This window comes from Danio rerio, chromosome 5, assembly GCF_052040795.2.
Source record: "Danio rerio strain M-AB ecotype USA chromosome 5, GRCz13ab, whole genome shotgun sequence".
NCBI classification, from domain to species: Eukaryota; Metazoa; Chordata; class Actinopteri; order Cypriniformes; family Danionidae; genus Danio; species Danio rerio.
In genome coordinates, this window is record NC_141025.1 from 21,574,412 (window position 1) to 21,599,340 (window position 24,929).

At 34.3% G+C, this 24,929-nt stretch overlaps 3 protein-coding genes and 1 long non-coding RNA gene across 4 annotated transcripts in view; 3 read left to right on the plus strand and 1 right to left on the minus strand.

Annotated features, from left to right (window-relative positions):
• sgsm1a (small G protein signaling modulator 1a) overlaps positions 1 to 24,929 on the plus strand; it is a 766,057-nt gene that overhangs the window by 621,589 nt on the left and 119,539 nt on the right. The window lies entirely within an intron of this gene.
• Positions 8,865 to 11,299, plus strand: LOC147843935 (chemerin-like receptor 1). Its single transcript, XM_087253368.1, has one exon. The coding sequence runs from the start codon at positions 10,179 to 10,181 to the stop codon at positions 11,199 to 11,201; it is 1,023 nt and encodes a 340-aa protein (XP_087109494.1). The 5' UTR covers positions 8,865 to 10,178; the 3' UTR covers positions 11,202 to 11,299.
• LOC147843936 (uncharacterized) lies at positions 11,633 to 24,445 on the minus strand. Its single transcript, XR_015491098.1, has 3 exons — positions 24,333 to 24,445; positions 12,427 to 12,562; positions 11,633 to 11,731 (listed from the first exon to the last, which is right to left on the minus strand). It is a non-coding gene; the product is annotated as an uncharacterized LOC147843936 (long non-coding RNA).
• On the plus strand, positions 14,274 to 17,266 carry LOC795147 (chemerin-like receptor 1). The gene is made up of 2 exons (XM_087253369.1): positions 14,274 to 14,434; positions 16,102 to 17,266. The coding sequence occupies exon 2, from the start codon at positions 16,112 to 16,114 to the stop codon at positions 17,111 to 17,113; it is 1,002 nt and encodes a 333-aa protein (XP_087109495.1). The 5' UTR covers positions 14,274 to 14,434; positions 16,102 to 16,111; the 3' UTR covers positions 17,114 to 17,266.

A 24,929-nucleotide genomic window follows, 5' to 3' on the forward strand; every position in this document is an offset into this window, starting at 1 on the left:
AAATGATCTTAGCAATGATCTTAAGTATTTTAATAATACTTGATGTCTCTTTAAAAAAAGGTATTAGTTTAGATGATTAAAGAGATCTTTCCTGGAATTCAATGACAAATACTAAACTTTGATGGATTTGTGATGAAAGTTTGCTCTTTGACTTAACTGGTTCTAATGACAGACTGCCAAAAGACTTTAATACAGAAAAGTGAAAGTATTTTCGTAGTAATGGGCTGGACCACTTCCTTCCAAAACAAAGACTGGAAGGAACTACAAGCTTTCATCTGAAGGACAGAGGATATGCTCTGGCATATTTGTATAGTTATCCATTATCTACTCTCTTATAAGAGAATAGTTAATGAGGGTTTCAGCTAAAATCAGTGTTCCCGCACCTTTCCTGGAATTAAATTACATATACTAAACTTTGATAGATTTATAAAGGAATTTTGCTTTTTATTCATTCACTCACTTTCCCTCGGTTTAGTCTCTGTTTTATTAGAGATCATAATAGTGGACCAACAATCATACATAAGGTCATTGAAAGTATTTACTTAGTAATGGGCTGGACCAGTTCCTTTAAAAAAAAAAAAAAAAAAAAAAAAAACAACCTTGAAAACTGAAGTTCTCGTCTGAAAGACCGATAGATATTCACTGGCAAATTAATATTTTTGAACACAGTGCTTGCCATCTTGAGTATCAAAACACCACTTGTTTCGAATGTTATCACTCGATTGAATTGGTGTTATTAGTGGTTATCTGCTGATACATATGAGCCAGTAGGGGCCTACTGCGGCAACTGGTCGGCGCCATTGTGGTTAATCAGCTATACTAATAGAGAAGATTTCTGATCCAGATCTGTTTTTACATTACTGTGATGGTTGGGTTTAGGATTGGGGTAGGGGTAGACGTTAATACAATTCAATTAAAAAGACATTTAATAATTGTATAAATAATTCTCATTAACTTTCGGCTGCAGCCGTATGTGATCTATAGCTAATTAACTATGTGGTTGGATGATAACAGCTGTCTGAGCCAACTAGTAGCTATATCTATCAGCTGATAACCACTGATAATGCTCATTCAATCGAGGGATTACATTTGAATTGGCTAAAAACACATAAGATGCTGCCAAGAAAGGGAAGAAAAAGGCAACAACAACAACAACAACAAAAAAGTCCACATTAGTGAGCTTGCTGGATTTTTGTAAATTAATGAAATTAATGTAAGTTTGGAAAAAACATTTGACATAAAACAAAAACTGATAAACTGGGATATTCATGCCAATTTTTAAAGAAATACTCACGCTTGTTTTCCAATGAGTTTTTTCATGAGTGCCTTATAAAGGCTAAAGTACTTTCAAATACTGAATGAGTTTCTTTTTTACTTTGAACACAACATGACATATTTTGAAGACTTTTGGAAACTGGTGGGCATTGACATATATAGAAGTAATAAAATGACCATTGTAAGACAATGGCTACAATTTCCAACATTCTTTAAAATATCCTCTGGGCAATGATGAATTTATTTATTTAGTAATAAATAAGTAATAATAATAAAACAAAGAAGTTTAGCTCTTCAAGACAAGCAAAATATGAAATTCGAATAGAATAACTCAAATTAAATATTCAGTTCTGAAGGGTAAATGCTATTAAGATGTTTTTTTTTTCTTTTGCAACTACTATATTTGTTTAAAATCATCCTAGTGTTTGATTATTCCCTAATAGTTTTTAATGCAAACTGACAGAATACTTTACCCTTTATCTGACTATTTGGCCTTTGTAAAAAAAGAAATCTAAAGAAGCAGCCATGTGTTGTTAGCTATGTTTTCTATCCAAAGGGTCAAATTGAATTTATGTGCAAAACTGGAATATCACTTAAAAGATTTACAAACAAAGCAGCGTTTTCATCCAATGAGTGAAAGAGAACAAAATCCCCACTCCTTGATAAACTGGCACCAAATATCAAAAAGAAAAACAGAATTTGCTGCAGAAAGAGATGCAACAAAAATCTTTTTCTAAAAAAATACTTGTGTCTCAAAAGACACTGCTGACATGCAACGAACATATGGTGGCTATTGGAGATTTGTCCATGATTTGTACAATAATAATGTCCATCACACCCATTTATATCATCACAACTAAATCACATTAATATTTCAATGCATATAGTAGAATTTATTCGGTGAAATGTTTAGTGCATAGTTTATGCACATTTTTTTTTCATCTGTTCATTCAGGGGTCAACCAACTCATTCAGCATTTGTTTTACAGTGGATACCCTTCCAGCCACAACTCAGCACTGGGAAACACCTACAGTATACACTCTCATATTCACAAACATACACTAGAGCCAATTTGGTTTATTCAATTAACTTATAGCGCATGTCTTTGGACTGTGAAGGAAACCAAAACATGAACATGGAGATAACATGCAAAATTTTGGGGTTTTCATCAAGTCTTTATTTATAAGATATTCCAAAATGTGCATAAAAACAGATGGAGCGATTGGCAGTGTTATCCGCATATGGAGACAAAATCTCATTTTAGGGCAGAGTCACTATTTATTAATCCCTATAGCTGATAATCCATCCTTTATACCTTACACACTGGATAAAGGCTTTTATCAATGAGAAATGCTGGAACTCATCTTTACCAAGATTTAACTTTTTGCTACTTCTTAAAAGATCCATCATGTATAATCCTAGTTGAAGAATTTACAACAATTAATCCTTCCAGTCTCGACACCTCTCAAAAGGACCATTTTGGTACTGATCAATTATTTCCTGCATATACAACATTCTTTAGTCCTCCCAAATATCTGCAACATCCATAGTTAAAAGTTTATAAAGGAAAAAATAGGATCAAAGTTTTCAAATAAGACTTTTCAGATCTTTCAGATCCATTTAGTTAAATTAAAAATCCTGTTATGCTACTCTAAAACAAAAGTTTAGCAAGAGCGTAGAATTGGCATATCCATAATCCATCCAGAGACATGGATTCTCCTACCACAGTTATGCTTATGATACCCAGCTATACCTCTCTTTTCATCCTGATGATCCCTCGGTTCCAGCTTGCATCTCAGCCTGCCTGTTGGACATTTCACACTGGATGAAAGATCATCATCTTCAGCTGAACCTCACAAAAACTGAAATGCTTGTAGTTTCTGCCAACCTGACTCTACACCATAACTTTTCAATCCAGATGGATGGGGCAACCATTACTGCATCCAAAATGGTGAAAAGCCTTGGAGTAAAGATTGATGACCAACTGAAGTTCTCTGACCACATTTCTAGAACTGCTCGATCGTGCAGATTCGCACTCTATAACCTCAGAAAGATCCGACCCTTCTTATCTGAACATGCAGCTCAACTCCTTGTTCAAGCTCTTGTTCTCTCCAAACTGGATTACTGCAACTCTCTACTAGCTGGGCTTCCAGCTAACTCTATCAAGCCTCTTCAGCTGCTCCAGAACGCAGCAGCACGAGTGGTCTTCAATGAACCTAAACGAGCACATGTCACTCCGCTGCTAGTCCGTTTGCACTGGCTGCCAGTTGCTGCTCGCATCAAATTCAAAGCTCTGATGTTTGCCTACAAAGTGACTTCTGGCCTTGCTCCTTATCTGCTCTCACTTCTGCAGATCTATGTGCCCTCCAGAAACTTGCGTTCTGTGAATGAACGTCGCCTCGTGGTTCCATCCCAAAAAGGGAAGAAATCACTTTCGCAAACGCTAACGCTCAATCTGCCCAGTTGGTGGAATGAACTCCCTAACTGCATCAGAACAGCAGAGTCACTCGCTGTCTTCAAGAAACGACTAAAAACTCAACTATTTAGTCTCCACTTCACTTCCTAATCTGCAATTGCCTCTCTGGATATCACACTAACTGTACCCCAAAAAAAAAAAAAAAAAAAAAAAATTACTAATACGTTCCTTTTTAGACTTTACAGACCTGAAACTTGCCTATAGCACTTATTCATTGTTGCTCTTATAGTTGTGTAAGTTGCTTCCTTGTTCTCATAAGTCGCTTTGGATAAAAGCGTCTGCTAAATGTCTAAATGTAAATGTAAATGTAAATGCATAGACGGAGGGTACGTGTCCCCACCAGTATCCACCAATTACTGAAATGTCCCCACCAATAATTTAATCGCCTACAAAATAAAATAATGGTTTGTCAACCCTTAGTAACCTAGATGTGCTCAAAGGGTTAAATCCATAGACATATATCATAGATAATAGGGATAAAATGGTTAAATTGCGTCACATGCCTCTTTAAGTTTTTGTATATTCATACCTTCTCAAAGCCAGAATGCAGTAAAATCATGTAAATCATGCTGTTTTAACAGCTCAAAAAAATATTCTAACTTTCTGGAAAATAAATCTCCTGCCTCTTTCCATCTGAGACTCAAGTGAACTCACAAAGACTCTATTATAGAACGAATACGATACCATTTACGTGTGTCAAAACGCGGTGTTTAGTGATTATTCATATTAACCCTCATTTGAGTGATAAACAAACGAGTTGAGAATCAAACACATGTCAAAGTGAAACCAATAATCAGAACTGCACTGCTCTTAAAGAGACAGCGTGCAATATTCCTGCTGCCGACTGTTTTTATCATTAATCAAACAACAAAAGGACAAAATCACTCACTGCCCTTGACTGAAGGACTTTTGTAACAATAATTAAAGTTTTTTCTTTACAGTGAAGATGCTTAAAGCACAGTTTGTTTAATATTTTTGAGGAAAATAACTGTATATATACATTCATTCATTCATTTTCTTGTCGGCTTAGTCCCTTTATTAATCCGGGGTCACCACAGAGGAATGAACTGCCAACTTATACAGAAAGTTTTTACACAGTAGATGCCCTTCCAGCCACAACCCACCTTTGGGAAATGTATATATACAGTTGAAATCAAAATTATTAGCCCTCCTGAATAATGAGCCCCCATTCCACCCCCCCCCCCCCCCCAATTTTTTTAATAGAAAGTTTTTTTCAACCCCTTTTTAAAACATAATAAATTGAATAACTCATTTCTAACAACTGATTTATTTAATCTTTGTCATGATGAAAGTAAATTATATTTTCTAGATATTTTTCAAGATACTAGTATTCAGATTAAAGTGCCACTCAAAGGCTTAATTAGTGTAATTAAGCAAGTCGAGCTAAAAAAAAAAAAAAAAAACATAAAAACTGCATTGATGTCCAAATATTTATGGACCTAACTGTATATATAAAAATTATTGAGGCAATACACACAATTAGAGAAATTTTGAATCTTCTGGGTTTGGAAAAAGTTGTTAATGGTGACAGATTTATTATTGTTTTATATTTTGAATAATTGTATCTTTAAAATTGTGATATTTTGGTGAAACTGTATCTTTAAGATTCTGTTTCTGTAACTAAATCTCTTTCTGTTGCCTCAGGCAATACAGTAGGTGAAGGAAAAGCAAGTTCTGCAAGCTCAGCCCAACATAAAACAAAATCAAAATGTTTTTAAGAATTTTAGCTGTTTATATTTAAAGAGTTTGGCTATTTTCTCCCGAAGGCTTCATCCTATGGTGAACTGTGTTTAAAAAACAGTTACAATGTCCTACAATGTATACAATCGTATAGAGTTATTACTGTTAAAAACTTGTTTCTATAAGTGCAATATTTTTTTAATCTTAAATGTGTTGCAGATTATAACACTTTTTTGTAGATGAGTGGTTGTGTAACAGATTTAATTCAATGAGAGTGTGACTGCATGGGACCTCCCTCCAAAGCCAATGTGTTGCAGTGACGAAAGCAGATGTGTGCTGTACTACCTGTAAAGAGAAAACTTAAATACTCAATGAGCTGTTTTTTTACTTTCACATTCAGCAGACTATTCTCTGAGAAGGACACGGTTTTCTGATCTTTTTTACTCTGTTTTTTTTGCTGACAAAGGTAAGAACATTTTGTAGAAAAGACGCAGAATAAAAATCATTCAGATCAAGAACTTTTTGCAAGCATGCAGATATCATTTGATTTCAAATTTAGATTGGAGTGCCGAAAACAGTAAAACATGCAATTTTTGATGCAATTTCAGGTAACATATTACAATAATTGCATTAGTTAAAGTTAGTTAATGCATTTACTAACATGAACAAACAAAAATCAATACATTTATTACAGTATTTGTTCATGCTAGTTAGTTAATGGAAATACAGTTGTTCATTGTTAGTTCATGTTCACTCACGGTGCATTAACTAGCATATGACGTTGGATGTTAAGTGAATGTTGAATTATGATTACATTAAATTATGAAGAAAAGTATTGTTCATTATTAGTTCATGTTAGTAAATACTTACATTATATCATGAAGCCTTATGGGGTATATGCCGAGCTAGCGTTTTCCATACTGATAAACTTCTGGCGACCTGTTATTGTGAGTTTTTTGTTATATTTCATTTTATACGGTTCCTTATACAGCATAGATGTTGTAATGTAATTAAATACAATCAGTTGAATAGACTTTGGCATTCATTTAGTTGCTCAAGCGTAAAACGAGACAAAAAGCTGTTTACTCGCACGCGCCCGTCAGAATCGACAAGCTAGCGCAGACGCTCCATTGAATATACTGGGGTACAATATAAATGGTCATATTATAAAGACATGGTGGGGAAAATGTCATGTAATGCAGTGCTTCTTGTACAATCTGAGACCCACTTTATATCGGATATCACTCAGCCAGGGGGATCGCTGATTTGTGAAGAAAACTGACCTTAAATGTGCCGATTTTGCATTGGAATACAATTCACTGGAAACGATTAACCCAGGTGACTGGCAAATTAAAAGTCCTAGCATGCTTCGGCATATACCCTATTGTAAAGCGTGACACAGTTTAGTTTATGCTAGAACATTTCCTCTCTGTAAGAGGCTATTTACAGGTAATTTTGTGAAGCATACTGTATCTTACATGTGTGAAAGAGTATGTTTGTATTTTGTATCTGTTAATTGATTATATTTTATTTATATATTTGCACAACTAATGTCAATAGGCTGATATAAAGCTATAGCTGATACTTCATATGATCAATCCAACTATATTTTATTTATTTATTTTTGCAAAAAAACATTTAATTCAGTTGCAAATATCTTTATTAAACTATATCTTTCTTTAATTAATATCAATCTGATATGCAGTGGTGGGAAGTAAAAAATTACAAATACTCAAATTACTGTCAGGCATGTGCACACATAGGGCTCAACCTGTGCACTGCACATGCCCTTTTAGTCTTGGATAGAAAGTGCCCTTCCAAAATGATCTGAAGTGCCCCCGCATAAATTGTAATTAACTGAATAGTTTTATAAATGTGTACTTTTACTTTCCCTTTGAGTACGTTTTCAATGCTGTATTCAACGTTGGATATTTCTAACACAACCTAAAACCAACCACATATCAACATCATTACATGTTGTTATTGGGCATCAAAATAACTTTGTTCTTAGATGCTTTTTTGCACCTGACATCTCAACCTATCTAACCTAATATTAACGTCTTATGACGTTGTGTGTCGACTGGGCAATGGCTAAATGCACTACAGAATGTTACGTTTACACACATCTACAAATTACATGTAAACACATCAGCTGTTCACAGCGTAATACTAATGTTGAATCTACTTTTTACTCATATTTAGAGTAATATTTACAACAGATACTTTTACTCTAGATACTTCAGTACTCATTCCACCACTGCTGATATGTTAATGTGTTTACAATTAAAGTCACAACAAAAAGGAAAAACAAATATAGCCGTATATCTTCCTCCATCTACTGGATAACAACAGGGCCGTAAACATCTCTTCTAGGGTTAATCCGCCTGCACAGTCCAAATATGCACTCTGGATTATAATTTAATTTAAATAAATTTATATTTTAATTCATTATGAGAAAACTCAATTTCATTTTTCATTTGTTAAATTTAATTTAGTTTATTATTATTTTTAATTATATAATTTATTTTATTTATACATTTTATTAAATTAATGACTTTTTCTCAGAAAAGTACAAAAATTCTAGATGAAATAAGTATTGACATTTTATTTGTTAGACCCTCAACATACAACATATGATAGAAAAGTGTTATATATAAATGATAGAAATGTATAGGTCTTTATTCGGGGCCCAATATCTCAGGGGGCCCTAAGCAGTCATTTACCTTGCTTATCGGTTAAGTCTGCGTCTTCACAAGAACACAAGTATTTTCAAATCTCAGGTTTTTGGGTGACTGAAACCAAAAGGTTCTAAAAACTTTGATCAGGGTAAAAATGTTTAGAAACTCCAATGGGCTCTATGTACAGCTAGTTTTTAAGCCAATGATAAACTTCCAGTGAATGCCTAATGTGACTATTTTCAAGGTTGTTTACAGCATCAATGTTGTAATGTAACTACAATACAGTCAGTTAAATAGACTTAAGCATCCATTTAAGCGTAAAACGAGATGAAAGACCTCTAGCGCAGTCAGTAGCAACAGGCTAATGCAGAAATTCCATTGAAAATACTGGGGTAAAATAAACTATTATTTAGTAAACTAAAAAACTATTATATTTTAAAGACATGACGGAGAGAAACTGAATTTAATGCAGTGCTTCTTGTCCAATCTGAGACCCTCTTCATATCATATATCTAACAGGCTGTGAAGATCGCCTGGCTGAAAATTAAAAGTCTGTGAGCATATAGCTCATTACAGTGTATTTTTATTTTTAATTATGCATTAGTAAATTTACAAATACAGCAAAAACAGGCAACAAACTAAAATTCCATAGATAATTGAAAAAAACAAACAAACAAACAAATGGCAGACATTCACAAGACGCCAAAATAGATTCATAATAGCTCATTCAGATTCATAATAGACAAAGCTTTATTTTTTTATCGTTTTATATTTTTTACAGTTTTGAGAGACTTCATTAACAGAATAAGTTTGTTGACAAATACTTTGCATAAAGGAGGAGATTTTGAAAGCCTACATTCATTACAGTGTGGTGACGAAAGACTTTTTTGCCTCACGACATCATATTTTCTCCTTTCTGATTGGACAACACGGCTGGGTTCACACCAACTGAGGAAGATTGATGTGAATTCTACCAGTTGATGGCTAATGTGTCCACATCCTTTTCATCAGGGGCGGCCAACCCTGTTCCTCGAGAGCCACCTTCCTGCAGATTTCAGTTGCTACCCATATCAAACAAATCTGAACCATTTAATTAGGACCTGAACACCACGTGATAATTACAGGCAGGTGTGTTTGATATGGGTTGCAACTGAAATCTGCAGGAAGGTGGCTCTCCAGGAACAGGGCTGGCCGCCCCTGCTTTACATCGTTCAACATAAATTGGCCTCTGTGTGTGCGTTTGCATTGACCTTGTATTTAATCTACATGCAAATACTTCGCATTTTGTGTGACTCCAGCATAAATACATTTTTTCGCTGCCTTCTGACTCGGCATGCCCTGTGAAATTAAAATAATTTTTCCTAAATGTTACAATCAGCATGTTAATTTTAGGGATGTCTAAAAGCTAGTGTGCTCCAAAACAGTGACACAATTTGCATTTATAAAATATAAATCTAATATAAACCACTGATCTACAGTTCAAGTCAGAGTTATTAAACCCTCTTTGAATTTGTTTTCCTGTTTTAAATATTTCCTAAATGATGTATAACAGAGCAAGGACATTTTTACAGTGTGTCTGATAATTTTTTTTCTACTGGAGAAAGTCTGATTTGTTTTTATTACGATTAGAATAAAAGCATATTTAAATTTTTTAAAAGCCATTTAAAGGTCAAAATTATTAGCCCCCTTAAGTTATATATAATTTTTTGACAGTCCACCGAGCAAACCATCGTTATACAATAACTTGCCTATTCACCCTAAGCTGACTAGTTAACCAATTAACCTAGTTAAGCCTTTAAGTGTCGCTTTAAGCTTTATAGAAGTGTCTTTAAAAATATCTAGTCAAATATCATTAACTGTCATCATGACAAAGATAAAATAAATCAGTTATTAGAAATAAGTTATTAAAACTATTGTTTACAAATGTGTTCATCATCACATGAATATGCAAATTAGTAGCAGTAGATAGATGAATAGATCTATGCATCTTCATCAGTGTATTATTCACAGTGAAATAATCTGTTTCATTTTGTTTCAGGCTTTGCAAGATGTCTGATAATAGTTCTGAGAATGCAGACTATGATGCAATTATTTATAATTTCACAAGAACTGACAATTTCGAAGAAATACCTCAAATTCAATTTGTCAACAAAACCAACACATATCCTCATGGAATCAAGATGGCCTACTTTCTTACATACTGTATCGCTCTCATCCTAGGCATCACCCTCAACTTCTCCGTCATTGTCTTTGGCTGCTACAAACATGAGTGCCTCTCGAAAGCTGCTATTTGGATCATGGCACTGGCAGCAACACATTTAGCCTCCTGTGTATCTGTCGTGTTTCAGCTCCTGTATGTTCACAATGACTTTAATTGGAATTATGGGGATGTTAGCTGCAAGCTGTCATCTTACTTCACCTACTGCAGCATGTTCTCCACTGCAAGCATGCTCTGTCTTTGGAGCTTTAGTTTTTTTTTCTTAGACAGCGAATGCTTCAAGAGCAAAAACTGTAACGTTATAATTTTATTCGCTTGTATTATTGCAGCAATCCTGGCATGCCCTTCGCTGTTATCAAGAAAGGTCAGAGAAGAACAGTGCATTGATGACTATGATTTTTATAAAAATATAGAAACTTTAGATGGCATCCAAACACTACAGACTGTAGTTGTCATGCGATTTCTCACTGGACTTTTGGGGCCAGCTTTGATAATATTTGTCAGCTGTCATGTGGTATCAAAAACAAAGAAATGTGAAACATGCATGAAGCAGGCCAAATTCATCTGTGCTATAGCGATCATCTACTTTGTGTGCTGGGCTCCACAAATTTTCTTGACTATGCTTCAGGCCACTGTAAGCAACATCCTGGGCTTAGATATGCTGGATTACGGTCTTCCAATAGCTACTATGCTTGCCATGAGCCACTGTTTTATAAGCCCACTCTTTTATCCGTTTCTGAGATGCAGCCTTACAATGGAGTGGGTGATACACGACACACACCATCATAAGGATGATCAGAATGATAATGAGGAAAAAGTTGCCTTGAAGTATAGAAAGCAAAATGAGGTTTGATGTTGCAAGTTTAAAAAAAAGTAATGATAAATGTATAGGATATGTAGTATGCAAACTGATAATGTATACCGCATACATTTATTTCAGCTAAAAAGTGAACCGTTTCTTTAAAGACCAATGCATCCTTTGCTTCAACCTCTTCACATTTACTCTTTCTACTTAGCAGCCACACACACTGCTAAAAGAAGCATTGCAAATGGAAAAATATTCAGCCATTTTTGTTTTCTGTTGTATTCTATGTATTGTTTCTTTTTGGATGTACTATCGTTGCATTGCAGGAGTGAAATAATAGTTTCATTAGGCACAATATATATATATATATATATCTATGTTATATATATATATATATATATATATATATATATATATATATATATATATATATATATATATATATATATATATATATATATATATATATATATTATGGCAGAGTGGCTAAGAGGTTAGAATGTTTGCCTCACAGCAAGGTCACTGGTGAATCCTGGCTGGACAAGGAAGCCTTCCTGTGTGGACTTTGCATGTCCTGTCTGTGTAAAGTAGGGATTAAGTCGAAGGAAAGTGAGTGAGTGAGAGGTATACAGTATATGTGTATGTTTAGAGAGATGTAAATAAGAGAATGAAGGAATATACATGTTTTTTTACGGTATGTGTTTTGTATGTTTATGTAAAAGCTTATAGGATTATGTACCATTTAACCAAAATAATAAGTCAAGTTTTAAAATAAAAAATTACAATTTTGTGTACATTATTCTCTTTACATTATTCTCTTGCATCGAATAGTAAAAAGGCTCAAAAGAGCTTACGCTTATAAAAACAAAAGAGAAAGAGAGTTAAAATAACACTGCAGCAAAATTAAAGTTCTGAGTGAACAGAGAATGATGAACTCCTGCTGTTAAAAAACAGAATCGCTGAAGAAAAGCACAAAATCACAACTGACATCAGTCACAACCTGCTGTCCACACAAACATGGGTATTCGTCCACACAAAAAGGCAGTATGAGGTAATTGAAACACACGTTTTTGAAAACTTTTGTTTGGCGAAGATTTTTAAAAGCACCAGGGTCTGTGTTTTTTTGAAAATGCGCATTTATTTTTTGGACACCAGATGAAAGACAATCCTGTCTTGGTTGTTTAAACTAAATTTGAACCTTTTTTTAGCTCGTATCTTTCTCTTTTGTCAATAGCAAATAGCAGAATCTTTGTATAAACAGGTGTCTGCCTACCTTGTTTTAGAGCCGGCTCTTGTGTTGGATGAGGAGTTATCTGAAGTTTCCAGTTCTGGGTTAATGCCCAGCAGCCTCCTTGGGACGTATCCCGGACAAGCCCCCAAATTGTTGGACTTTTCCTGGTTCTCCCAGGCTAAAACATCAGTCAGAGGCTTTAAATTAGTTTAATCAATTTAATTATTTGACAAATAAAGTGTTACAGAGCCCCAGGTGTCAGAGAACAGCCAAGATTGTGCAAAGCAGTGATCAAAGCAAAAGGTGGCTACTTTGAAGAACCTAGAAAATGACATATTTTCAGTTGTTTTACCCACTTTTTGTTATGTACATATTTCCACATGTCTTAATTCATAGTTTTGATGCCTACAGTGTGTACAGCGTGAGTTTCCTCCGGTTTCCCCCACAAGTCCAAAGACATGCGGTATAGGTGAATTGGGTAGGCTAAATTGTCCGTAGTATATATGTGTTAATAAGAATATATGGGTGTTTCCCAGTGATAGGTTGCAACTGCAAGGGTGTCCGCTGCATGAAACATATTCTGGATAAGTTGGCGGTTCATTCCGCTGTGGCGACCCCAGATTAATAAAGGGACTAAGCAAAAAAGAAAATGAATGAGTGAATGAAAATAAAGAAACCTCTTTGAAGGAGAAGGTGTGTCCAAAGATCTGAACCATATACATACACACACACACACACACACACACACACACTTGAAGTCAGAATTATTATAAGTAATAGAATTATTAAAAAATTATTATTATATTTGTAAAATATTTCCCAAATTATGTTTAACAGAGTAAGGAATTTTTCACAGTATGTCTGATAATATTTTTTTGTCTGGAGAAAGTCTTATTTGTTTTATTTTGGCTAGAATAAAAACTGTTTTTATTTTTTTACAAACCATTTTAAGGTCAAATTTATTAGCCCCTTTAAACTAGATACTTTTTTCGATTGTCTACAGAACAAACCATCATTATACAATAACTTGCCTAATTACACCAACCTGCCTAGTTAAGCCTTTAAATGTCCCTTTAAGCTGTATAGAAGTGTCTTGAAAAAGATCATCATGGCAAAAATAAAATAATTCAGTTATTAGAAAAGAGTTATTAAAACTATTATGATCAGAATTATTTACACACACACACACACACACACACACACACACACACACACACACACACACACACACACACACACACACACACACACACACACACACACAAAAGGTTAACCAAAAACAGCCAAAAACTTATTGTACCCTTCTGGAAAAATAAGTATTTTCCCTCTTTTAATCTGTGGCTCAAGTGAACTTACAAAGACACTCCATTATACTGTAAAAGGAATGCAATACTAATTACAGAACGAGAAAATTCCTCTAATTTTTCTAAAACATTAGAACTATTCATGAGATACTTGGACGGGGGAGGCTGAACAGAGTTTTTGTAGTATCCCGAAGTAGACTGCACCAACAGCAAAAAAACATTTGGGTAGGTGGTGCATGGGACATTGCGATTTTCCATTTTTTTTACATTCTGTTTCTGTGATCTCTTTATGTCTCCTCAGGCATCACAATAATGAAGATGCTTTAAGGAATTTGGCTGTTAATATTAATCTAGCTTGGCCATTTTCCCCACAAGACCTCAGCCTGCTGAACTGTGCTTGAAGACAGCTATATATAATCTCCTGCAGTATATACAGTCTGATGGAGCTATTGCTGTTAAAAACTTGTTTTTATAGGTGGCAGTTTTTTGAAACATTAAATGTCTTGCAGAATATAACACGTCTTTGTTTAACAGTGGTTGCGTAACAGATTTATTCCAATGAGAGTTTGACTGCTTGTGGACTTTGTCCAACATGTTCTGCAGCTCAAATTGCAATGATGTGGGCTGTACTGTAAAATAGAAACCTAAATACTCAATGAGCTTTTTACTTTCACATTCAGCAGACGATTCTCTGAGAAGGACACAGTCTTCTGATTTTCTTCACTCTGCTTTTTTTGCTAACAAAGGTAAGAACATTTTGTAGAAAATATGCAGAATAAAAATCATTCAGATCAAGAACTTTTTGCAAGCATGCAGATGTCATTTGATTTTAAATTTAAATTGGTGTGCAAAAAAACAGTAAAACATGCCTTTCCTGCATGCAGTGCTGTTTTGCAAGCATTGCTTTTTTTGTATTCTAGTAGTGTCTCTAATGACTTCCACAGATTACAGTATATTGTAAGGTATTTAAATGCATCAATCATTTACCAAAGTGTAAGAATTACCCTGTAACTGAAATAACAGGAGATATTTGTATAAGGTATTTATGTTTGAGGACTTTATTTAACAGTAGAGCATTGCATGCTGTTGCACCATTTGAAGAGAGAATTAATCACATACAGATTCACATGGCATAAACATATGCTTTTAACTAACACGATTAAATCCAGCATTTTATTCTTTTTGTGCAATTTCGGGTAACACACTGGAATAATGTTTCATTAGTTAATGAAAGTTATTGCATTTACCAACATGAACAAACAAAGAACGATACATTTATTACAGTATTTGCTCATGTTAGTTAATGTTAGGTTAATGAAAATAAAGTTTTTCATTGTTAGTTCATGTTCACTCACGGTGCTTTAATGTTAACAAGCATGAGTTCTGATGTTAAGAATACTTAAGTAAATGTTGAACTAAAATTAAATTTTAATTACGAGAACAAGTATTGTTTATTATTAGTACATGTAAAAAAATGCATCACACTTTACAATAAGGTTTCATGAGATAATGTAAGTTTATCTCATGAAGCCTCACAGTAAATGAGACACATTTTTGTTTATGCTGCAACATTTGACCTATCTAGGGGTTATTTATACTCTTTAAATTGGTAAACACATGCTGGCAATTTTGTAAAGTATACCTTGCATGTGTGCAACTGTATGTTTGTATTTCGAATCTTTTGATTGATTTCGATTTATTTATATATTTGCATATCTAATGTTAATAAGCTGATATCAAGCCCCATCTGATACATTGTCTAACCAATCCAACTGTATTTTTATTAATTTTTTTTTTACAAAAAATTCAATTGCAGTTTAATTGTGTTTTTTAGGCTTTGTGTGAAAACATTGAATATCAATTATTAAACCTTTATCTATTATCTTTATATAACTAATATTAATAATGCATGATTATAAGTCCATCTTATAAGTTAATAGAGTTTACCGTTAAATTTACAACATTAAGGGAAAAAAGAAATATAACTGTATATCATCCTCCATCTAGTGGACAAATCGAAACAGCACATCAACAGCACACTGTACTTTGCACATTTTCCTATTTATTTCACCATTTCACAAGTCGGTTGATTGTCGATATGCATGTATTTTGATAGAACATATGTAGACGATGCGATTAGATACATTTTGATAGTGTTTTACCTGTGGAAATATAAAAAGTAACCACAAGGTATACCTGTGATCAGATGTCAAGTGCACTACTAGAAAAATCGTCTAGAAATCCTTTGTGTTTGATGTTATTTAATTGACTGACACAGATACAGCTGTTAGTGTTGTATAGCACTAAACATTACATGAATATGCAAATTAGTGAACAACTAATAGATCTTTATCCGTGCATCTTCATCAGTGTATCATTCATCAGTGAAATAATCTGTTTTCTTTTGTTTCAGGCTTTACAAGATGTCTGTAAATAGCACTGAGAGTACAGACTATGATATATTCATTGAGAAATATAAGAACGTCAATGAAAACCAAGTAAGTCTGCCTATCAACATAACCATACCAAAAGACATCCGTCATGAGGTCGGGATGGCCTACTTTATTATATACTGTATCATTCTCATCCATGGCATCACCCTCAACTTCTCCATCATTGTCTTCGGCTGCTGCAAACACAAGAGTCTCCCGAAAGCTGCTATTTGGATCATGGCATTGGCAGCAACACATTTAGCCTCCTGTGTATCTGTCGTGTTTCAGCTCCTGTATGTTTACAATGACTTTAATTGGAATTATGGGGATGTTAGCTGCAAGCTGTCATCCTATTTCACCTACGGCAGCATGTTCTCCACTGCAAGCATGCTCAGTCTCTGGAGCGCCAGTTCTATTTTTTCAAACAGCGCATGCTTCAACAAGAGCAAGAACTGTAACGTCATTCTGATTTCATTCGCCTGGACCATTGCAGCAATCCTGGCATGCCCTTCGCTGTTTTCAAGAGAGGTTAGAGAAAAAAAGTGCATTGATGACTATGATTTGGACGACAATTCAGAAACTGCAGATGGCATCAAAAGGCTACAGACTGTAGTTGTCATGCGATTTCTCACTGGACTTTTGTTGCCAGCTTTGATAATATTTGTCAGCTATTGTGTGGCATCAAAAACAAGAAAATGTAAATTGTGCAAGAAGCAGGCAGAGATCATCTTTGCTATAAAGATCATCTACTTTGTGTGCTGGGCTCCTCAAATTTTCTTAACTATGCTTCAGGCCACTGTAAGCAACAGCCTGGGCTTAGATATGCTGAATTATGGGCTGCCAGCAGTTACTATGCTTGCCATGTGCCATTGTTTTATCAGCCCACTCTTTTATGTATTTCTGGGACGCAGCCTTAAAATGGAGTGGATGATACACGACCCGTATGAGGATCATAGGCGTAGTGATGGGGAAAGCCTTCCCTTGAATAATTAGAAGTCAAATGAGGTTTGATGTTGCAAGTTTTAAAACAAGAAATGATAAAAGTATAGGATATATAGTATGCAAACTGATACTGAATACCTTATACAGTTTTTTCAGCTAGAAAGTGAACTGTTTCTTTAAAGACTAAAGCATCCTTTGCTTCGACCTCTTCACATTTATTGTTTTCACTTAGCAGCCACACACACTGCCAAAATAAGCATTGCTAATGTAAAAAATATTCAGCCATTTATTTTTTGTTGTATTCTATGTATTGTTTCTCTTTGGATGTACTATTGTTGCATTGAAAGGGTGACATAATACTTATATATATATATATATATATATATATATATATATATATATATATATATATATATATATATATATATATATATGGCACAGTGGCTAAGAGGTCAGAATGTTTGCCAAGAAAGTCACTGGTGAGTCCCGGCTGGAAGAGGAAGGCTTTCTTTGTGGACTTTGCATGTCCTCTCTGTGTAAAGCAGAGAATAAGTTGAAGGAAAGTGGGTGAGTAAGTGAGTTAGAGGTATCTATGTATATATAGAAAATTAGATGTTAGATGTAAATAAGAGAATGAAGGACATTTTTTTTTTTTACTGTATGCGTTTTGTATGTTTATGTAAAAGCTTATAAGAGTAACTTCCATTTAACCGAAATATTAAGTCAAGAGTTTTAAAAAATTGTACAATTATGTGTACATTATTCTCTTCCGTTGAATATTAAAAAGGCTTGAAAGAGCGTACACTAATGAAACCAATGTTTTTTTTATTAATTTTTTAAGCATTTTAAGACTATACACATTGTAATATATTAACACAAATTATAACAAATAATAAGATTATATAATGGTTTAAAATAAATATAAAATATACTAATATACTATACTAATACTATAGTAATATACTATACTATATACAGCTTAATTGTTTTATGTTCAATCCACTTAAATGTGTAAAAACCAATAAGTTAACTTAAATTGTTCGACACAAATCACCATTTTTTAAAAGTGTATGAGCACTTTTACCTGAAGTACAGTCAGCAAATATGTTCTGTGAAAGAAGAGTATTGACCTTATTCTTTGAGATTGAAAATCTTTTTAGTTCAAGAATTCCAGTCTCGGTGACGAAGTGGCGCAGTAAGTAGTGCTGTCGCCTCACAGCAAGAAGGTCGCTGGGTCGACCCTCGGCTCAGTTGGCATTTGTGTGGAGTTTGCATGTTCTCCCTGCGTTCGCGTGGGTTTCCTCTGGGTGCTCCGGTTTCTCCCACAGTCCAAAGACATGCAGTACAGGTGAATTGGGTAGGCTAAATTGTCTGTACTGTATGTGTAGTGTAGTGTGTGTGTGAATGAATGTTTCCCATAGACGTGTTGTGGCTGGAAGGGCAAATCCTGTGTAAAATGTGCTGGGTAAGTTGGCGGTTCATTCTGCTGTGGCCACCCTGGATTAATAAAGGGACTAAGCCGAAAAAAAAGAATGAATGAATGAATTCAGGTCTCATTCACTTCCATTCAAATTTAGATGTTAAAAACAGTTAGTTACACTGCTTGATGTTGCAAACTGATATTTTCTCATTATATTATTCTGCTTTGTCTGTATTGTCATGAACACACTTGTTTGTAGAGCAAGTAGTTTGACAGTTTTTGCCGTTTATTATTCCTTGTAATTTCTCCCATAGGCAACTGAATTGCAAAAACGAGCGCACTTCCGCATTGAAGAATAAGGTCAATAGCTTCCTGCCTCTTTTCTTGTCAAAAACCCTAAATATGATATATGATGAAATGAATCTAAGAATGGTCTTGGAAATAAAAATCTGCCAGTGAAAAAGCCTCTGAATAGTTTGAGAGGATCATCCCACCTACATATAGAAAGAGCAGTGATGTGTGAGAACTCAACAATTTGTGCAGAATCTCAAAGCCCCAGAATCCAAGGAATGTAAGCATTGAGTATATGCATTCATCCTCATAATCAAGAACCATAGATATTTACATTAGATGTAGCCTGCCCTGTTGTTGTCTATTGGAGGGAATGTGTTTACAGAGCCGCCATTTTAGTACAGGGTAGAAATTAAGGATGCAACGATTAGAAATTAGGGTTGTACGATTATAGTTTGAGGAATAATCACGGTTATCACGATTATCATGCTTTTTTTTTTTTCCATTTTAAAATACTAAATCACATGAAAAATACTTATATTTTAAAGTGTTATTTATCACTGCTCAGTGATATAATCCATCCATCTTTGGAAAAAAGTGAAAAATGCTTTTGGCATTTAAACATAAGTAATAATTTTACACTGAAAATAAATGACCGAACTAAAATAAATAAATAAATAGTTTTGTCTAATGTAAATTTAAGCATCATATTAGTTAAGTATTTCCCTTTAAATAAAACAAATGTAGTCAAAGACTAGGGCTGTGTATTGACAAGGGCTTCACGGTATGATACATATCACGATACAATATATACTGTTATAAATATTGTGATATATTGCAATAGTTTGTATTAGTATGTGTGTCTTTAGATTGACAACTTGATAAAGTCAGCAGATCAATTAAAATTACAATTGCAATTTATCTTCTATTCATTTCAATCCATTAGAACTGCACAGTGCGACTGAACAGAGAACTCACTAAAATGTATTAAACGCATATTGTTATTAAACACTTAAGTAAAATGTATATGCCACTAAAGTCACAAATAAATGAAATAAACAATTCATAAAATTAAAGCAAGTAAAACAAAAATTAAATGCATCAAGTAAACATAAAACTGGAACATAAAACAGTGCCCTAATATGGGGTAAACTATTAGAAACTAACAGTGCGACTGACAGCATCGTGAACATTTTGCTGTGAAAACCGGTCGCGCATAGGTAAATTGATTGAAAAATAAGTGAAACATTTTACATGCAACATGACTGCCAGCTGTGCTGCTACAGTCTTGTTTGACGTGTTGTCTGTTCAACGACAGGTCCTTCCATTTTATGCCCCATTCCTCCTTTGCAGTTTTCAGTAACTCTGCAATGTTAGTTGAGGTAGACGGAAGCTTGTTAATGATGTTATCCAGTGTAGTTTGCCTTGAATCAAGAGGTTTCGTTTTGAGGTCGCAGTGCCGCTAATTCATCTGTGTGGTATCTTGTTAAGTGATAACGCAAGTTTGTATTGTTTCCTGAATATTTTAAGGTAGATTTGCAAAGCTTGCAAATGGCATTTTTTGTCTAATTCATTACTCTGGTATAGTGTTAAAACCAAAGCTCTAAAAGCTGGACGTGCCTTTATATTTTCCACCATGCTTACTCTTGCTTGCTTCTGATACCGTACTACTTAGCGTATTGTTGATAGCAAGTTAGCGACATCTATTGGAGCGGAGGAGGAGGTTGTTTGGCACAACTAAAATCGATACTTCAGGTTGGACCATCAATACACTATCGTGAAAGAAATTATCGCGATAGTTAGATATATTAATATTTTTGCACTGCCCTATGAAAGACTGCAGAACCTCTGTCTAAAAGGCACTACCATTTTTCAATGGAAGTCAATGGAGGAATATACAACGCAGTCAGATATTTTGCCGAACAGATCCGCCACTTTTGGCGCTCATAAACAATCATAAAGCTCTCGTGCTGCTGCAATGAGGAGGTCTGCTGAAGGCGCGCAGCTGTCATGCTGTGAGGAGTTTGTGTCTTTAATAAACTACGGCAGTTTGCGATCACTGAACAATAAGAATGATTAATAAATCCATATGAAACAGCCCCTTAAAAGTCACGTCTCGCTTTCGGGCTTTGGCGCGTTTCGCACTCACACACAAGCGTACCGCGCCAAAGCCCAAGTGATCCGCGCTCAGGCACACCTCTTCCAACCGGGCCAGGGCCGGCCAAGTGAACCGTGCTTGAGCCCGATTCAGCGCACTCACACTTCTCAAACGATCCGGGAAACGGGCCTGGGCACGGTACGGATGGCATAGTGTGAGTAGGCCCTCAGTTGCAGCAGTTTTGTTCCATGCAGAAACACGGTGTTAAGAAGCCTTTCAATTAATTAACCATGACAAATTAAACTGCGGTTAATAGTGAAATCGGTTAAGTCGGTTGATTGTTGCATCCCTAGTAGAAATTAATGCCAGATCAAGGTGCAGTGGAGGACAGTGGCCATCCTGAGCCAGAGATATACACATATATGCATATATCTATGCTTAAGAGTTTTCCCGATGGTCAGTAAGCAAATATTTTTTTAAATTACGAAAATGATAATTTTATATTACTTTTCTACATCGATGGATAAGTGACTTCATGGGCATTGCAGTCAAAGAGTGTGTGTTTGTGTGCATGGAAATGTATTATCCTCCCTCCCAATTTAATTGGATCTAATCCATGTCTTCAAACATACCCCCTCTCCTGCTTTTACTTCTCATTCTAAAACAGGGAGCGATTCGTTTGTTAATGAATCTCCATTATGAAAAACTCATTAACTTAGCCGACAATAATACAAGTTTCTGGTACAGCAGCGTCATGTTACATTTCATATACATTGTTGGCTTATTTTATTCAACAAAACTAGGATAAGCCTGGTATTTAGTGCAAGTTTGTGCTACTTTGCCTTATGGTGAACGCAGTGACTGTATTATCATCAATAACATTACTTGTTAAGCACAAAAGTTCATAACATACAAAAGTGTAAACTGTAAAAATGTAATACTAAATCTTAAAATGTTCTGCCTTCGTGCTTCGTTTTCTTTGTTTGCTCTTTACTACACCTGTACACAGCGCTAAAGTCAAGCATCTTCAGATTGGCACAGTGTCTTGACAAGTGCAGTTGAGTGACATTTGTCTTGATAGCACTGTACAAAACTGGCGGCGCTATTGACGCATGCTCAGGGTTCGTATGAGGTATCTAGTGTATATATCTATGATTAAGAACAAACAGAAATGTAACAGAGATTAGTTTTTCTTTACAATAAAACAGAAGCAAGTTTTGTCATCTAAGACAGTGCAAAGGTATTTATAGGTTAAAAAAAAAAACTCAATGACTGTGCCTTGCCTTGCAATAATTAATAAGAGTTTAATATCTTCTTTCTGGATTTAGTAAAGAACATACACTTTGTTTTATCAGTATTTAAAATAAGATTTAAACCAAGCAAAGATTGCTGAACAGCATCAAAAGCCACCTAAAGTTTAGCCTGCGTCTCGATATAAGCAGCACAATTAATGTGTCATTAGAATAAAGGTGAACATTTGCAACTTGCACAATTTGGCAGAGATTATTAATATATATTATATACAAAATAATAAAGGCCCTAATACAGAGGCTTTTGACACTTTATTACCAACTGCAAAGGCAAAGATTCAACACCCTCAGCTTGCATCCACTGCTGACTGTTCAACAAGTAATTGGCAAACCAAAGCCCACAGTCTTTTGTGATAACCCAATGTTAAAGGTGCCATATACTGCATTGGTTTATTAAGTAAAATTGTTCTCTGACATCTACATAGGTTTATGGCTAAGGTAAGTAAAAAAAATGTCCAGAAATGGTTTTATAAGCTCATTTATTACTCTATTAAATGTTTTTTTTCAATCACGTGGTTCTGGTGACATGCAAAATTCAGATGGAGTGGAGAAAGTAAAAAAAATAATGAATGTGAGACATAGAGGAAAGTACCTACTTTTGTGATTTATACTATATTTTAAAGGACATATGAATAGAAAATAACCACATATGTTGGGCATAATCCCTATATCATGAAGAGGGCTGAGTTTTCTTCTTAACTAAAATATATTAGCCTGTCATCGAATTGGTAGGTACTGTATAAGCTATAAAATTGCATGAAAAAATACTATAGGAAATACTGTAGTGTTTGGAAGCATAATAGATGATTACTTGAATTAAATTGTTGTAGTAATTATATTGTTGCTGTGGTACAACACAACTGTAGTAATAAACAATTTATTTAATAGGTGCCATTACAAAGCACCAGCTTACACTAACGGTACAGTATTTATTAGTTTATCGGTTTACTATACTACAGTATTCTGTAGCATTCATTAACAAGGATTTGTACACAAGATAAACTTTACTATGAGGTTCAAAAACATGTTTATTATAAGTTACTATAGTTTTCTCATGCAGATATCTCCCAGACATCATGAAATAACAGATGAAAGCATACAAAAGTGTAGAAGCATAGTCTACGTAATTAATTTATTTTTGTAAAGGAAAAAAAAAATGGCATTGGTGGATTGACAAGATTTAGGATGGTTTTGAAATGTTAATTTTATATGTAATTTATTTAACAAAACATAACTTTGAGCTCCTACTCCATTCTGGTGAAGGAAAGTTGTATCAAAATCTGATTCCCCTATACATGCACACGCATCACACAATGCTCGCAGCTAAACTCACAGCAGTTTATCATGACACTTTTAAAGACAATTTTTTCCCGCAATTAACAGCAAGAACATACAATACAATGTCTGGTTGACAAGCAGCACCTAATTATGTTTAAAAGAATTTAAAATGCCAAATGTGATGAATTTATATCCCATTTCAAAAGTAAAACATAGTCTAATAGGTAGTGTAATCTGCACAACATTTAGTGTAGTGTGTGGGTGAGAGGGGGTATTTTCAATGTGATCCGGTGTGGTTCTGGGGGCTATTCCATAAATCAAGCTTACAGAAAAAACCAGGCTTATTTTGGTAAATAAGGTTTATTAATGGCGGATTCGGTTTCATAAATCAAATTTACGATAGTTCAAACTTAGTTACTCTGGCAACTTCTGCTGGGAAACTAGCCTGGTCCAGGCAGGCTAACTTTCAGGCTAAGCCTTAAATTCAAGCTTAACCACAGTAATATTAACATTCACCTGCCATAATCTGATGCCATTTTAATTAATTTAACCTCTTAATAATGATTAAAACTTTATAGTCACTTAATAGCAATATATATATATATATATATATATATATATATATATATATATATATATATATATATATATATATATAATTTTTATATATATAATTATTTTCTACAGGATGCTTTACAATAATATATTTATGCATATACATTAGATTATTCAGTACCAATGCAAAGTTTGGAATATATATATATATAAACAAATATATAATATAAACAAAATACTAATATATAAAATATATAAAATATAAACAAAATATAAACAAAATACGAATATATAATATAAACAAAATACATAACATACCTTATGTCTCTTCATCGTGGAGATGAATAAATGTATCATCTGTAAATCATGCAGTTTGCGTCCGGAGGCGAGTTTGATCGTGCCTCGTGGTGTTGTTGCACAGTAACGTAAACAATTTGGCGCCTGCGTTTTCAAAATAAAAGTCCCACCGAATTAGGTTGTACGTTTTCTGACAACACTAACGACAAAACAATAATACTTCTTTGTTTCCATTTTAAGTACGGTCTGTTTACTTGCTGGTCATTTCTCATGCTTAAGGAATCAAACCAACACTTCAGATCATAAAAAAACTGTAAAATTGTTATATAAATACATTAGAGCAAGCAAACGAATGTGAGTCTGGGACTCAAAGCATTGTAGTGAAAGAAATAACTTTTGTTAATTTTAATGTCACATTAAAATACCAAGAACAACACTTTTTTTCAGGATGGGTAAAAATAAAGCATTAAGTCGAATCTACGTCGTATTTTTTATCTGGATTGTGGTAGCACAACCTTAAAAAAAAAAAAAAAAAAGATTTGTTTCAGTTCTTTTCAATGGAAGTTCCCCAAACCTGAAGTTCAACCCATAATTTGAAACTCAGTGGCCGTGCAGAAA